Source organism: Salminus brasiliensis, chromosome 20 (genome assembly GCF_030463535.1).
Source record: "Salminus brasiliensis chromosome 20, fSalBra1.hap2, whole genome shotgun sequence".
NCBI lineage: Eukaryota > Metazoa > Chordata > Actinopteri > Characiformes > Bryconidae > Salminus > Salminus brasiliensis.
Genome location: NC_132897.1, coordinates 11,508,149 through 11,524,496, shown reverse-complemented (window position 1 = coordinate 11,524,496; position 16,348 = coordinate 11,508,149). Strand labels below are relative to the sequence as shown.

The 16,348-nt window shown below is 38.5% G+C and overlaps 1 protein-coding gene across 1 annotated transcript; it reads right to left on the bottom strand.

Moving 5' to 3' along the window:
- Positions 1-12,458: 12,458 nt before the first annotated feature.
- Positions 12,459-14,682, bottom strand: LOC140542366 (uncharacterized). The gene is made up of 6 exons (XM_072665317.1): positions 14,633-14,682; positions 14,345-14,462; positions 14,149-14,246; positions 13,790-13,860; positions 13,216-13,342; positions 12,459-12,905 (listed from the first exon to the last, which is right to left on the bottom strand). The coding sequence occupies exons 1-6, from the start codon at positions 14,680-14,682 to the stop codon at positions 12,539-12,541; spliced, it is 831 nt and encodes a 276-aa protein (XP_072521418.1). The 3' UTR covers positions 12,459-12,538.
- Between the last annotated feature and the right edge of the window lie 1,666 nt (positions 14,683-16,348).

Below are 16,348 nucleotides of genomic sequence, written 5' to 3'. Positions count from 1 at the left end.
TTATTATTACAGTAAAAATAATAACTTTCATACTTTCTTCTCAAATACATGCTCAAGCATTGTATAAAGCCTTTAATGTGTGATTGGCTCAACAGACATGTTGTATCTGGCTAGTATCTGGATTGTATCCTAAACAGATTTTGGCCACATGCATTTACACTCGGTAGTCAAATGTGTCTCTGGTTAGTCAGATTGAAATCTGATTGCTGTGTGGGACAGAATATGCAAATTCGATCATTGTGCTGCAATTATTACTGGTGCTCTAGGTGTACAGGGAAGGGTTTTGGTTGTTGAATGTGTCAGATGTGTTTACACTTCCTGAAGTGGCTTGAGTGATTGGATTTGTATCTGGTTTAAATGCACCTTGATTGTGTTTACAATTGCATTTTATGTGGCTTGGCCTTATCCAGCAAACTGACCAGCAAAATCACTAGCCCTAAGTCTAGATTTCAACTTAGAAAGGTGCATGTGAACGACAGCTGAAATGTGCACAGTTTGCACAGTTGCTTTTATTAAGGCAAGGAGATACATAACCAAGTATTAGAAAAGAGACGATAAATGGAAGTAGTTATTTTGTCTGGGGAGCTTATTTCAGCACTCAACCAATCAGACTGTGAGGAACTAACTGTTGTGTAATATATATATATATATATATATATATATATATATATATATATATATATATATATATATATATATAGAGAGAGAGAGAGAGAGAGAGAGAGAGGGGGATATATATATATATATATATATATATATATATATATATATATATATATATATATATATATATATACATAGTATATGTATAATGCTAATAATGTGGAATATGTATGGAATTCATTGCAATATGCTGCTTTTTGATGCTGTCTCTGGAAGAACCCTCAAAAAGTGCAGGGCAACCTGAAACAACTTGAACAGTCCAGTTCAGAACATGTCGACAGTTCAAATCAGATGACCTCAAGGTCAGTGCGTGTCTTTTGATTAAATGAGAGGCTTTTGCTTAAAATTCATGAATGTTTGCAATAAATTCTTATCATTTAATTCATAAATAGTCACATTTTAGTTAGATACATAAATCTGAAATGCATTAATGTGACAATTAAATCTCCTTTCAAACAGGCAAAAGAGGTCCAAAGAGAGGTCTGTCATGGTTGGCCAAGCTAAAATGTCACCATCCTGGTCAGACAACTACATAAAGTACTATAACTGTGGAGGTATAGTATGTTAATACTGTTTACATGCTTTACATCAGTATATTTACACTTAGAAAATACCAAGATTTGTGAAAGTATTTGGATTTTCAATCATTTTTATAGGGTGGAATCCTCAAGGACACTACTCCAGTGACTACTACCAAGGCTACTATTATCCTTACAATTATGGATACCAAGCAGAGGTCTCTAAAGGCCACAGTCAACAATATGACACAAAGTAAAAGCAACACAGCACTCTACTACAAGTACATTCATACTGTCCATATGACTGTATGTTATTTTAATAAAAAAGCTTTTGGATTATTCAGCAAACCTGAAACGATTATGTTGATTTTTTAAGGTTTGACAACTATAATGACTGGTGGAGATATGACCCTCGCTATGATTTAACCTTTGACCATGATCACTTCACCCAATACCAGCAGTCTTATTGGGATCAGGGTGACAGGCAAAGCAGCCACAGTGGCTACTCTACCCAAAGCATGTCAAGCACGAACAGCCATCATAGCCGTTTCAGCTGGCATTCAGAACAGGTAACAGATACCAACACGTATATGTCAGCATAGTCTTAAAAATTAAAGGTTCCTAACTGGTTCTTGACTTGGATGTATGGTTCTAAGAAAAATCTAGTTAGAATAGAACAGGGGTTGGGAACCCCTGCTCAGTTTTGTGGCTTTCCTACTCAAGCACACCTGGGTCAACTTACCCGAGTCAACCTTATTGCCCAGTTCAGATGGTGTTTTAGAGCAGGAAATTCTATATTCTATATTATATGGAGGTTGTTTAAACTCTCTGGAAGGTTCTTAGGCTCTTCTAAAGCATCATTTTGGACCTTTATTTTTAATAAAGTGTTTAAAGGATGTAATAGATGTTTTTTTTTTACTTATTTGTATTAGAGCTGGGGATACCCAAGCCAGGGCTACCCATCATATGATGGCAGAGTTCAGTCTCTAGCTCATTCTGAAAAGCATTGCCAATTACCAAAGGAAACCAGCAATGAAGACTTTAATGCCACATGCTCTTCAGAGAGTGAGACCACATACAGCTTACTATTTTATTGTACAATACATGTCATGCTCTAAGTCATGCTCTAAGCTTTACATGTTCTCCCTGTAGGTCCTTCCATCACAGAGCAGTTCTCCTGCCCTCATTGCTGTGCACGGTTTGGGCCTGGTGGACAGCTCATACAGGTGCTTCCAAATCTTCCATCTGAGGGCAAGCCAGCACTGGTGCAGATCCACAACACTGAGGTCATTTTCTGACATTCATGTTGTTTTCAAGGGCTCGAATTCATTGTGGTGTATTTATTTCTGAGGATGTTTTTGCACTGGCATCTATCTGCCATTTGGCTTTAGCTGAAAGTAATAAAGTGATCAAGTGATTACTTAACAGGTGATGCTAAATAGCTGCTGGGATCAAATCCAACTCCAGACCTATCCAGGACCTCTCATAAAGTAAGTGCTAGCTTTTATAATGAAAAATAAAAACAACAATAACAAATACTATCATAAACACTACATGTCCACATGTTTCTGGACACTAATGAATGCTTTCTTTTACTTTAAGTTACAACCATTGCTCACACAGATCAAATGCACACACACACAGCATGTCTATTCCTTGTAGACAAGAGGGATAGACTTGGGCTCAATCCAAAACATTTGGGATAAGATTGACGATGAGGTGGGGTGGTGCTCATCCAACACCCTTACCTCATTATTGTTCGTGTCGCTTAATGCGTCATCTTATCATCTAATCCTTTTTTTCTGAGGAATATCATGGTAGGACTATGAACACAAAAATATAAAAGAATGTAAAAAAAACTGTATGTCTTATCTGTATGTAGACCCCTCATCACAAGGCATAGAAGAGACACATAAGAGTAAGATTTTTGTTAAATCTGTTTCACAGAGAAAGGACCCATAAATCAGAGGTGCTGGAATTTGTCAGAAAGAAGTACCAGGAATGTGTACAGAGTGAAACTCTGGCAGATAAAGAAGCATCCTGTCTAATATGGGAACTAATGGAGTTAGTTTGCAAACAGAATGGAGTAAGTTATCATTACATTAAATGTCAGTATATTTAATATGCATGTCGTTGCTGTTGTAACAAAAGCATTTTTGTACTATCTGATATATCATCTGATTGTGTGAACCTTTTATGATGAATGGACTACTAGAAATGGCCCAAAATTACTTTGCTTTGAAAGCAGCCGGAGTCAGAGAGAGCACCAGTAGCAGTGCTCTCTGCCATCATCATTTTTAAGCAATGTTGGCCTACACAGGTGTCTGTTAGCTGGTGCAGTGGAGCTGAGCACCTGACACTTGTGTGTCGGTTGCCCGGCTGGCTTTACATTTATCGACGTAAGATGTTTGTTAAGTCCTTTTCTTCTTAGTTTCAGGAGGATTGCTTGTGCTAGGGAGAGCTTCATATGGGTGGGTAAATTGGCCCCAGCGCTGATTACTGCTGATTAGACACACCTGCTGGTCTCTGCATAAAAGCTCTCCCAAACAGTGGCTCAGTGCTGCACCTCTGTAGAGGGGCAGACGGTAAACCGGTAAAGAGAAAACTAGAACAAAAGAAAAGCCAAGAAAGAAAAGGCAAAGAAAACTAGGAAGAAAATAAAATAAAAAGAAAACAAGTGAATTAATTTAGGAAGGAAACTCTATGTTTATAGATATAGTTATACATATGTAAACCAAGGGCTCAGCTCACAGCATTTAAGTTAAGTTCAGTGGTTACATACTGCCCTTTGGTTCAGCACACTAAGCAAAACGCACCCAATCATCCATGTCCCCTGTTGACTATTCTAGATTTCCATTTCTCAATTTATTTATTTATTTCCCTGTTTAAAATAAATAAATAACCCAGGAACTCTGCTCTTGGGTCAACAACCCCCCCAATCCCATAACAAAAATTACACATTTATAAAAGGGATCTTACAGACAGTTTCCATTCTTCTTTAAAAATGGACTGTTTCAGAGGTACAATGTTTTGTAATGACAGCAATGATATATTAAACAAATGATTATATACAGGTGAGTATAACTTGTTTAATACAGCATTGTGGTGTTGTGTTACAGAAATTGGTGGGAACTGATGTATCTCACCTCTTGCTAAGAAATCAGAGACAACCACCCTTATCCAAGAAAGCTTCTGATCTCATTGATTTTACAAATGAAGCCCTCAGTGGAGCGCTTGGAAATCAGACGAGTGATGCAGAATCAGTTACTGAAGATGCATTTTGGACAACACCAAAAGATACTGAAAGAGATGTACAGTGCTTCAGGGAGTTGTTAATCCTGGGCAGGAAAAAGGTACATTGAGTGCTTATACACTATAGAGAATACTTGAATGCTGCGCTGAGTATTTTAACTAAGGAGTGAAACTACGCCTGTTTTTCTCAAATACATGGCCTATAGGATGCTCTCCAGACAGCAATAAGCAAAGGTTTGTGGGGACATGCTTTCATGCTTGCCAGTAAAATGGACAGCAGGGCTTATTCTCAAGTAATGAGCAAGTAAGTTCTACAAATGAATTTTCCGTGCATGTGATCTACAGTAGTTTCAGCTCAATGCTATTCAACTCTTTGGTTAGGTTCATTGATAATTTGCCAGAGAGTGATCTACTACAGACCTTTTATCAGCTCATGTCTGGAAAGATACCTTCATCTTCAGCTGTGAGTATGTATGTCTTTAATAACGTTTATGTCAATGTCCTTACAGTTTCTCTGGCCAAAAAGCCCCCAGCTAACATGTCCATGTGGGGCCTGTATGGGTAACCCAACTAGAAACCAGAAAGTTTGGCCTTAGGTTCCACGTTGGCCCCACATATCGATGCCCACCAGGGTAAGTGGTGGGAGCAAGAGGGGCAAAACATGGGGCCCATTTGGGTTAAACACTGCATAGAGGGCCTAGATTGGACCCATGTGCGATTAAGGTGGGCTTTAACAATGGGGCCCATTTGGGAAGTCCAATTGGGCCCCAGTAAAACATATGTATAATCCCACTCAGTGCCTATGCCCACCTGGAACCCACTTAGGCCACGTTCCACCCATGTGAGCCACACAGTAGCATGTTGGCTGGGGCCTGTTGGGGCAAGCTAAAACAGAGTGGAATGTAAAAGAGAAACATTGTTTTCTTACCAGTTCTTTGTCGGAATAGTTTTAATGAGTGTTTTCTCTAGCACTGTGGAGATAAGGAGTGGGGGGACTGGCGCACTCACCTGGCCATGGTTTTATCGAACCACACACGCTTCAAACATCTGCACAAAAAAGTCATATCTAGAATGGGAGATGCATTAGGTAAGACTAAGCACATACACTTGAGGAAACAAGAAAATCTTCCTTTTATTTACTGGATTTAAACAATATATATATTTATGTTGTGTTATGTAGACTATGTTTGTGCTTATCTATGCTACATCCTTTAAGTAATTTCATCTCGTAAACTATTGTTTACCTGATTAAGATGCGGTACTACAAATGGTTAAGATAACCATAAAAAGTTTTCCATCTGGTTACAGTATAAAGTTTACCTCACTATTGATTTTACAGTATACACACTGCATGGTCATGTACTGTACTTTTGAAACAAATTTTAATTTTAAAGTAAAAGTGTTAATACTAATTTTCAAGCATTTCACTTAAATTCCACTCTTAGCTTCTAAAGGATTTTCTGATGCCGCTAGCTTCTGTTACATGGTGGATCAACTAGATGTGGACACACAGAGTAACAAGTCAGGACTCTTTCTTTTCGGGGCCAGTTCTAGGTAAGTTATTCACTGACTCCTTTATAGTCAGTGCTTGATTAAAAGCATCTTAGTGTATATTATCATATTATATTATATTATATTGCATTATATGTACATCATGTATTACATATCTATGTGTAGTGTTCTAACTTCCTTTCTAGTTTATCTTCAATATCTTTCATATACAATGTAATATAATGTAACAGTGGTGCATTTGTAAGAAATTCTGAACAAAACACTGTCTCTTACTGTTAACTCTCCTGTGCTCTTAATTCTAGCTTTCCTCCTCCAAAGTATGTCACTAATGAAGTAATCCAGCGTACTGAACTATTTGAATATGCTCTGTCTCTTGGATCTGATTCAGTGGATCTTCCAAATGTTCAGGTATTTTTCTGTTCTTTCCTTACAAACACAATCATGGCTTAAATATTGTACAAAATTAAATGCTAAGAACATCCTATGTGTTTTTGTTCTACTTAGATTTTCAAGTTTATTTATGCTTGCCGGTTAGCTGAAGTTGGCCTTTGTGCTCAGGCATTTCAGTATTGTGAAGTTATCTCCAAAGCACTGCTAACCTCTGCTTCAGAACAATATCTGACCTTAATAAGCCAGCTCATTGAGGTAAAGAGGTGACAACACACATACAAACTGTGTGGGTTTTATCATATTAGTAGAAATAATAACTTTGTCAACAAAAGTTCCATACATAACTAATCTGAGTGCTACCATAGAACGCTAATGGTTCGTTATGCTAACTATTGCAGCTGTCCTCAAAAATAAGACACTTCGACCAACACATGAAAGACATCCCAGAACTTGACTTATCCTTAGAACCAGAATGGATGGTCAACCTCCAGGAGCTTCGCTGTCAAATTATTGTAAGCTTGGATTATGTTTGAAAGTTAAACATTTAGTGACGTCCTAGACATACAAATAGATATACAAAAATTACTGTCACATCTAACTTGTAGGAGAAGTTGACCTCACCCAGCTCCAAGCAGGTGGATACAGACCTTCCGACATTGAAGACAACCATAGCAGAGTATGATCCCTCATTTAAAGTCTCACTACTGGCTGCAGAGATGCCATACGAAAAGAGTGGCCTTCCAGAGATGCACCTAGTGCCCCCTGGTATGTTTAACCATGCATTTTATCTAATCCATCTCTGTTTGAGAATTGTGCCCATACATTTGGTATTACTTTGTGGTTACAGCACCACAAGACATTCTTAAAAACATACTTCCCAAATCAGGCGAGGTTCTTGACCCAGGTTATCTTAAATCAGACAACAAGGTGAGGATAAATCCTTAATTGTTAGTTTTGTCAGTTAAATTTTTGTTTTCTTTGCACAAGCTCTCCACAAACTATCTAGAACTGTTACTTCAATCTATTGCAGGCTGTTCCATTGTCTACATCTCCAATTTCTCAAAAGTCTACTCATCCTACAAAGCCATCTGCAGGAGAACAGGTTCCAGCACTGGAGATACAAGCAACATCTGAACCACACTTTCAGAATTTGTCAACCACTGCTGGGCAGCTACCTGCGAGAATAGTCCTCACAGAAGGTGCAGACCAATTTTTAGAAGATCAGTCCAGGAAAGCCAAAGAGTCAACACCCACTCTGGGTGCACCACTACCTGCACCACCAACCTTGCACCAATTTTGTCCTGTGCAGTCCCAATATACAGACATTCAATTACAGCCTATTAGCACTATTAGTGCTAAGTCTACGCAGTTTGCACTGGAGCCAAGTACATTGCCTCCCACAGCAACACCTTCTTCTGTGTCATTGGCAACAGAATCAGAGTCTGTTCCACATTTAGTTGCTCACTCCAAAGAGTCCTATACATTGCCTTCTGCAATGTTACCTTCTTCCACAACAGTGTCAGTGTCTCAGTTAACTGACCCAAACATAGGTGCCCATGAATTACCTTCTACAACTTTACCTTCTTCCATAACACTGGCAACAGAGTGCGAGTCAGTGCCTCAGTTAGCAGATCCACCCATAAAGCCCCATACATTGCCTTCTACAGTGCTATTGGCAAAAGAGCCAGAGTCTGTGCCTGACTTAGTTGCTCATTCCATAGAACCCCATACATTTTCTTCTACAGTGTTACCTTCTACAATGTCATTGGCAAAAGAATCACAGTCTGTCCCCCAATTAGTCACCCCATACATAGAGCCCCATATATTGTCTTCTACAGCATTACCTTCTTCTGTGAATTTGGCAACAGATTCACAGCCTGGTCATCAGTTAATTGCCCCAAACACAGTGCCTCATATGTTGCCTTCTACAACAGTATGGTCTGCCATGTCTTTGGCAACAGAATCGGAGTATGTGCCTCAGTTAACAGCCCCAATACCTTTTCCAAAAACATATGACCAGATCAAGGGTCATCCCGATCAAAAGCAGCAGTCAGTCACTCATCCAAATGCAACTACAGTGTCTCCTCAAATAGCTCCTGCCAGTAATCCTTGGGCCACAGAGCAGAACCTGTATTTAGACAAGGAACAACCAGTGTCCTCCATCTCAACCATGCAGGCTCCTCATACATCATACCCATCTATATCTAATGGGAACTCTCTACCAACGTATACCAAGGAGCCACAAACCGTGCCTCTTCTTACTGTTCCTTTACCTACATCTCATACTTTGCCTCCAAGCAGCAGTGATTATTCAGCAACGCAGGGTCAGCATGTAGCACTTACAGAGTTCAGGCCTCCCCAGAGTTCGGGCCTGACAGAAGACCCAGTGCTTGAACAGAAACCTCCCCCACTTCCCCACAGTGTAAATCCCTATGCAATGGGAGAGAAAATGGTTTCCTCAAAGCACATTTTATCCAAACCATTGATTCCAAGGCTTTTTGTTCCTCAGAGTCCACTTCCAGATCATCAGCCCAAAGGGGTCAGTCAAGACAAAATATACATCAAATTTACATTTAAAAAGATGAGTTTCTTCAACCTCTTTAATTCTTCACATCTGTCTTTCAGCAGGAATCTGGAGGTGGGTGGTTCAGCTGGCTTTTTGGCAAAAAGAAGGAAACTGACTTACCTGCAGATACTGGCAAATCAGTAAGTGGGAGCCACTGCTTGCATGATTAATATACTGTGCCTTAGTAGTCAAAAGTCTTACTTTTACTATAAATTATACATTTGACTTCCCACAGCTTGTTTGGGATGATCATCTTGAAAGATGGGTGGATCCAACTGATAAAAAATATTCTGGATATTTTGATGAACCACAAACAAAGGGGCTGAACAGTGCCAAGCCTGTTTTGAGACCAGGTGATTTCTCCTTTCTGAACGACACACTGTTTTGGTTTGATAGCATATCTAGGCCATGTACAAATATTTGTTAATTTTATCAGGGCCTAAGAGAGGATATATGCCACCACTTAACCCAGTCTTAATGAGCAACAATCCAGGTACTCAACATTATGCCTCAGCAGGCAGAAGCAGCACTGCAGCACAAATGGTCAAGCCACCCAACACACATCTAACAGATCCAGGTAAATTATATTTTAGGCAATGTTTTAGATACGTTATATTGATTTCCTTATTTAAATCACAAAAGGATTAAACATGACAAGATTTTTTCTTTGTATTATCTGTTTCTGGACCTTTTGGGAAAGCAACTGGGCACACGAGATGGACCCACCCTGTTCCCTATTCACAGACACCTCAGGTAAGGGGAAAAGCTGTGTATTTTTTTTATTTATTTTTAAGTAAACGTGTTCTCTTTGTCTTTATTTAGACAATAAAGTTTATCCTCTTTATGTACAGATGTTTGTTAAATTGTTAATTAACTGTTAAAAATCAACAGTTCTCAACAGGGTTAGTGTTAGAATTGCCACCATGGCCTAGTCAATGACCAGGGTATGGGTTAGGTTGTGAGTTTGGCATGACATTAAAGTTAGAGTTATGATCAGGTTAAAGGAATAGTTCAGTGAAAAGGCACGATTTATCACTTTCCCCAGATTCAGTGCTTTAGTTTTGAACAGAGATTGAGGTTGACCTTGCACACAAACACTGGACTTAAACAATCACCAATCTCCTCTCCATATATACGTACCAAAATGTCTCTCAATCCACTTAAAAGGCTTAAATTAATGCAGTTTAGAACAATGTGGTTTAGTTTAATACAACAAACAAAAACTCCATGCCCCGCCATTTCGTTTTCTTCTAATTGAAAGGTTTGGCATGAATGGTCTGGTTTGAGTAACCAGAACCTTTAGGTATATTTGTTTAAATCTATTCATTTAAGTCTATTCATGCAGTTTTACTAAATATTTTTTACTCGTTTACATTGCTTATGTAAACTATTTGGACATGTATTTACATAAATAAAGATTGGTAGTGGTCTAAGTCCAGTGTTTGTTAGCTTAGCATCTTTCATTCTAAACTAAAGAAGCAATGTCTGGTATCAAACATGTCTTAGCTGATTGACTGGGACTAGAGTAAGTGATACATTATGTTAATAGACTGTTGCCTACAAAGCATCTACAGTGTACTATTGAAATAATCTACTGGCGCATAATCGACTGGATATTGCTTTATGTTTTGGGGATATAGATCTATATACAGAATATACAGAAAACTCAGTGCTTGAGTTTAGGCTTCTGATAAAACTGTATATGTAAGCATTATGTAACTTGGACTAAAACCATATTTGCAGAATTTGAGCCAGAATCAAAAATCCCCAACTGCTGAAAATGTGCCATTATATAACCCATCCCACTTTTGTCAGGTAAATTAAACATACTTCACTTTGTGTAATCACTGATTCTTTCTTCACATTACAATTAATCTTACATAATATATAACAATACTATATGTCTTGTAATATGCAGGATCTTCTCTAGAGCCAAGAGACAATGTGAAGATGAAGATGTTCTACTCTTGAGGACAGGATCCAGAGGAAGCAAACAATGGATTTTAGACCACTGGAGATAATCACTAATTAAATTGTGTCTTATCACTGGAGTTTTATCACTGGAGTTGTCTTTGCCATATTTCTTTGTAGTAAAACTTATCCACCACATAACCTAAAAATCAAAACCCAACCTTCTGTTTATGTACAGACTGTACATCAGTCCAACATCCAGACTTTGCTTTCTTCTACTACTTAGACAGTACATTGACAACTGACAACTATAATGTCTAATAACAAATACGTCTGGAGATATATGTACATATATGTTTGCCTATGTTTGATTTAAAAAATGTACATGAATTAAAATGAATGTAAATATTTAAACCTGCAACAAATCCTACATATAATATTTTAAGGGTTTGAGAGCAGATATGTACTGTGAGATAAAAGCTATATCTATTGCAGAACCTCAGAGAAGGACATGTACCACTGATGGCACAGTCACCTACTGTGCTTGAGAAGTACTGCAAATACTTTTTTTCATTGTTAAATTTTCTCCCAATTTTGTACTGCCCATTAACCTACTTGTACGAAGCTCTCAACGCTATCAATTTTCCCGACACAGTACTAATTTGTCTCCTCCGATACATGCAAAGCCAGCCTCCCCCTCTTTTCAAGCTGCCGCTGATACGTCATTGCTGGGCAGCCGACACGCTCAGTCCCAGTGATAGGTCCCAGCTCCACCACACCAGCTAACAGATGCCTGTGAGAGCAAACATCGCTTAAGAGTGATGAGAGAGCCCATGTAACCACCCAGAGAAAGCACAGACAAATGTGCTCTCTCACACTCCGGCCACTGATGGCAAAGCAGCGCATTAGACCGCTAAGCCCAGTACTTTGCAAGCCAATTGGATCAGAATGCAAATTGTATGTAATGTGCAATATAGTAAGTAATTAATTTCTTTATGTAAGCAGAACCAAATTAAAATTAGGTAAGCCATGAAAATGCCATCTACTTTGATGCAGAGTACTAATGATAGCGAGGACAATGTAAACTGATCTGTGTTATTAATGACATCAGTATGTAAATGTTTTACCATTTAGACCAGAACAGAAACGTTTTTGTGGCGGGAAAAGCAACACCAGAATGTTAAGTTACACAGCTCCGGTGAAGCAAACGCATTGGGTCCTTGTGAGGCTCTTAGGTAGGTTAGTACTTAGGCTAAAGACTTAACTATCAGCCTCAGAGACACCTGAGTAATGGCTGCTGTAAGAAGCGCCAGTTGATTTGCCGGCCGACAACAAGTGCTGGGTAAGGTGTCGACTAGTTTAAGAAGTGCCATAACACAGCAATTTAGCATTTTCCCTCCATAGACTCATGTTGTGTGTATATTTATTAATTTTTTTAGCAATGTCAGCCTGGCAGCTTTCACACATCAGTGATCAATAATGTTTGGGGGACCACAGCATCCACAACTACCACTTCTCTCTGAGGATGCATCCAAAAAAGGAATAGTAATTCCTAATTTACACATAGACTACAGTCCTGGAGAGACATGGCATCTGTTCAAGCCACACCAGTGTATTCTGGATGTCGCCCAGTTTGTTGTTGTTTTTTTTTACTTTTGTAAGAATTATTTATTAATATAAAGTATTTAAATAAAGCATTGTTTGCTGACTAAGAACAACCTTTATTTCAAGTCTGCCTCCTAACATTTCTTGTGGTTGTCTTCTTGAACTGGGAGAGATCCCTCCTAGTAATGAAGGTGTTTGGACTGTCCCATGTAGAGGCTCTGTATACAGCCTTTGTATCTGCAACCTCTTTGTCCCCAAGGCTATTTAGAGACCCATCCTTTTCTCTGCTAGGCTGGGAACTGGTAGTTTGCTCTAGACTGTAGATTCCAGCTAGCGGTGGAAACCTGAGTGTGTCCTTCTCCTGACCACTTCTGTCCTCACCTAGACGTTTACCTTTAAGCTGCATATGTAGACGCTCGGAGTACTCCAGTGTAACTTTGCCCCTGAAGTTGTTCCTTTGTTGACACAGTGGGGCTAGTTTTTGGTTTCTGAAAGGAGAGATAATAATCTAATCAAGGTTTGAATGGAGTTTGTGTTCATGCAGGCCAAAACCACTAGCCCCCATATTTTGGTGGTTTACAATTAAATTAAATTAAATTATTAGGTAAGTCACAAACAAGGGTTGAATTGGATGCGTTGGAGCTGGGAAAGATTATGTAAGGATATTATAATTCTGACTCAATGCATTTCACAGCAAACCATTAGTACTTACTTTGTTTAGATGCAAACCCGTTAATTTTGTCAAAATTTGACCATTACAAAATTAAAATCCCCATTAATGTTTAGCATGGCTCTCACCTGTACCTGTGTTGATTCTCCAAAGACCTCCAGGGTGGCTCCTGGAGGAGCACCTCATTGTAGCGTCTGAATACAGGAGGCTGACTCTCCTCCTGCTGACTGCTGATCTTCACACCACTGCCTTGCTCTTATAAAAAAAAACCTTGATATTATCAGAAAACCTGAGCTGGGTTTTCTTAGACTTGAACATTACATTTAATGTAATAATTTTAGTTGGTCTTATAAAAAAGATAAAAATAACAGGTTGATCACTAACAACAAACACAGCAACAGTCAACAGAAAGGCATGTTTCTGGGAAAAAAGGAACTGCAATTACAGAGTATCTAGTCACTAATGGAACATCCCAAGGGTGTCTGTAGTGAATTTTATTAGGCAACAAACATATATGTTACATTCTTAGGCTGCATTCTCCATACAGTCTGTCTAGTCTCTAAGCCTTTAGTATGTTTTTATGTTATAAAAGTGACTCTTTAATTCCTTTACATTGTCCTTACTTTCAGGGTAATGTACAGTACCTGTACCACACGTTTTGTTTCAGACAGTGCAGGAAAGTCCATGGCTTGACCGGCTTACCTGAGATTATGCCAACACACTGCAAAATGCTTGGCGCTTGCTGAATAACTGGACTCAGAGGCTTCAGGATACTGATAAAGAAAAATGATCAGGATAAAATTAGCAGAGCATTATTTTATGAATTGCTAGGAAAATAAGACACCATTGCCACTAGAGGTTTTGTCTTCACACAAGTTTACTTCTGCAATAATGCACCAGTGAGAATACAACAAAAATCCCACTGCAAGTATGAGTGTTTCACTGTGGTGAAAGATCATCTCAGTGCTAGAATACAGCTTTTACCACAGCATGGTTTTATCATATTTTTATTTCTCTAAGTGAGGTCAAACAAGAATAAATAAAAACACAACATTACTCACCCACTGGTCTTGTTTCTGAGAAGGCTGTGCATGGTGTGTTTGCCTCCCTGCAGTCTCAGACTTACATTCTCCCTGCTGGCATGTGATGCATCAGCACCCTGGTAAGCAAAGCCATTCATCTCAATTAATTTATATACACTAATCAAGAACAAATATAAAAATAGTAGGCCAGTTTTACAAGTCAAAGTTCCCTCACTTTGGATTGAGCACTGAGTTGTTGGGAGTTCTGTGACAGAGCAGAGCCTCTACATGTGATTATGTCTAACTCTGGAGCTCCACTTTCACTTCCCCGCTCTACATATTCACTGTCTGTCCTGGAAGTTAGAAAAGGTTCAGTAGATCTCACAGTACTTAAAACCCTGCTGATTGTGTGGTTTTAGATATAACTGCTTATCAAGCTGCACTGGATCTGGTTTCTGACACATTTAGTATTTCTAAGAGTGAAATTAAGAAATAAAACCAGAACAGTCAACAGTAATGATACCTTAGATCAGCAGAGACCAGTGGAACTTTCTTGTTTTTGGGTCTGGACATCAGCAAAGGGAGTTTTGTCTGTGTTGTGAATAGACAAAAAAGTTTAGAGGCTCGATCAGGAAACATGGTCAGTTGAGAAATTACATTAGCAAAAGGACAGTATGTATAAGGACTTTGTACTGCATGATGACATTTTCATAACAAAACCTCTTACATCTGAAATTTGACTGGTTGATCTGAAATGGTAAGTTCATAAGACAAAACAAAATAGTTTGTATAGCTGCACAGATTTTAGTCTTTTTGTTTGGACCGTTTCTATTGATTCAATATTTTTGACAGAAATTAAGTTCCCCAAAGATAAATACCAGCAAATTGTCAAATTGTACAGCACTGTGCAAAATGCACTCACTTCAAATGATTCTTTGAAAAATCATTACAAAAAATAAAATAATAAAAATAAATATGTTCTAATCAAGTCGGTGCATCTCTAGTATTTCAAAGCATTTTTTGAGGTAAAAAAACGTATTAAAATACAATTATTCAATTAAGGGGTCGTTTTATTTGATCTTGTCCATATTATATAACGACAACAAAATTAATTCATTTAATTTGGACATAAGTCAAACAAACCTGTTGAATCACTGTTTTGAGTGTAAAGAACACTAGCATACATACAAAGGACATAGATCCAGTAGTCAGAATGTGATGTTGGACAGTAAAGTTATTGATATGTTGATTAGAAGAACACAGGTTTGATTGCTGACCTCTCTTACTTTAAAGAAGGACTGATTAGATGAACTAGGAACTAGATTGAAATTGTAAATATTGAGCTTCCTCAAGGAGAGTTTTGAGAATGACTAACACTAGCTAGCTAACAATATTTCTGATGGAGTTTTAGCGGATATCAATCTTGTGCAATTTTGTGCTGTTTCATGCTAGCTAGAATTGTCACAGGATCAGAATGGATTCATTATTTCCCTCCAATTCCTGAACCAGCCATTTATTTTCTGCTGATATCCTCTCTAAAATATCTAAATAATACCAATAATACTACACGATGTTGATGATGATTTAATAACAACATACTGCAACACTGTTTTTTGCACCAGAAGCTCTATAAGAACATATTGCTAGAAACAAGTTTTTAAGAAAAGCCTTCATTTCATAAGCAACGATGCTACTTTTTATACCACATTAAGTTACCTGATCCTTTCTGACGGTATGTGTCGCGTGTCGCTCGGTTTCATTTGAAGGCAGCTCAGCCTTGGGCTTTAACAGAGCTTTTCCCACACACCTCAGCAAATCAAGTGGCTTCCCAGACCCCCTTTTGGGAGATGGTGCTGGAGCGGTCAGTTTCCACAAGCAGGACATGAAGTGTGTGGAAAGCTGAACTTGATGAAGTTACTAAATTAGTACTAATATTCAAAGATTAGCTACTGAAGGTACGACTTTGCGTTAAATACGGACACGATGTGCTATAAGTACTGCGTAAATAAACACAAACTCTACGATGGTACACTCCTAATCAAAACGACATGGACATGCGCCTTTTGGTCACTTCCAACGAACTCACACAAGAAAGAATGTTAATGAGCTGTTACCACAGCAACCGCGTGTTCGTCATTATTACTGTACTCATCACATCACAATGACAGTGAGCGAGACAGTGACAGAACTCGCATATACGCGACCTAGCGGCTCCGCGCATGCGTAGACCCCCCATTCA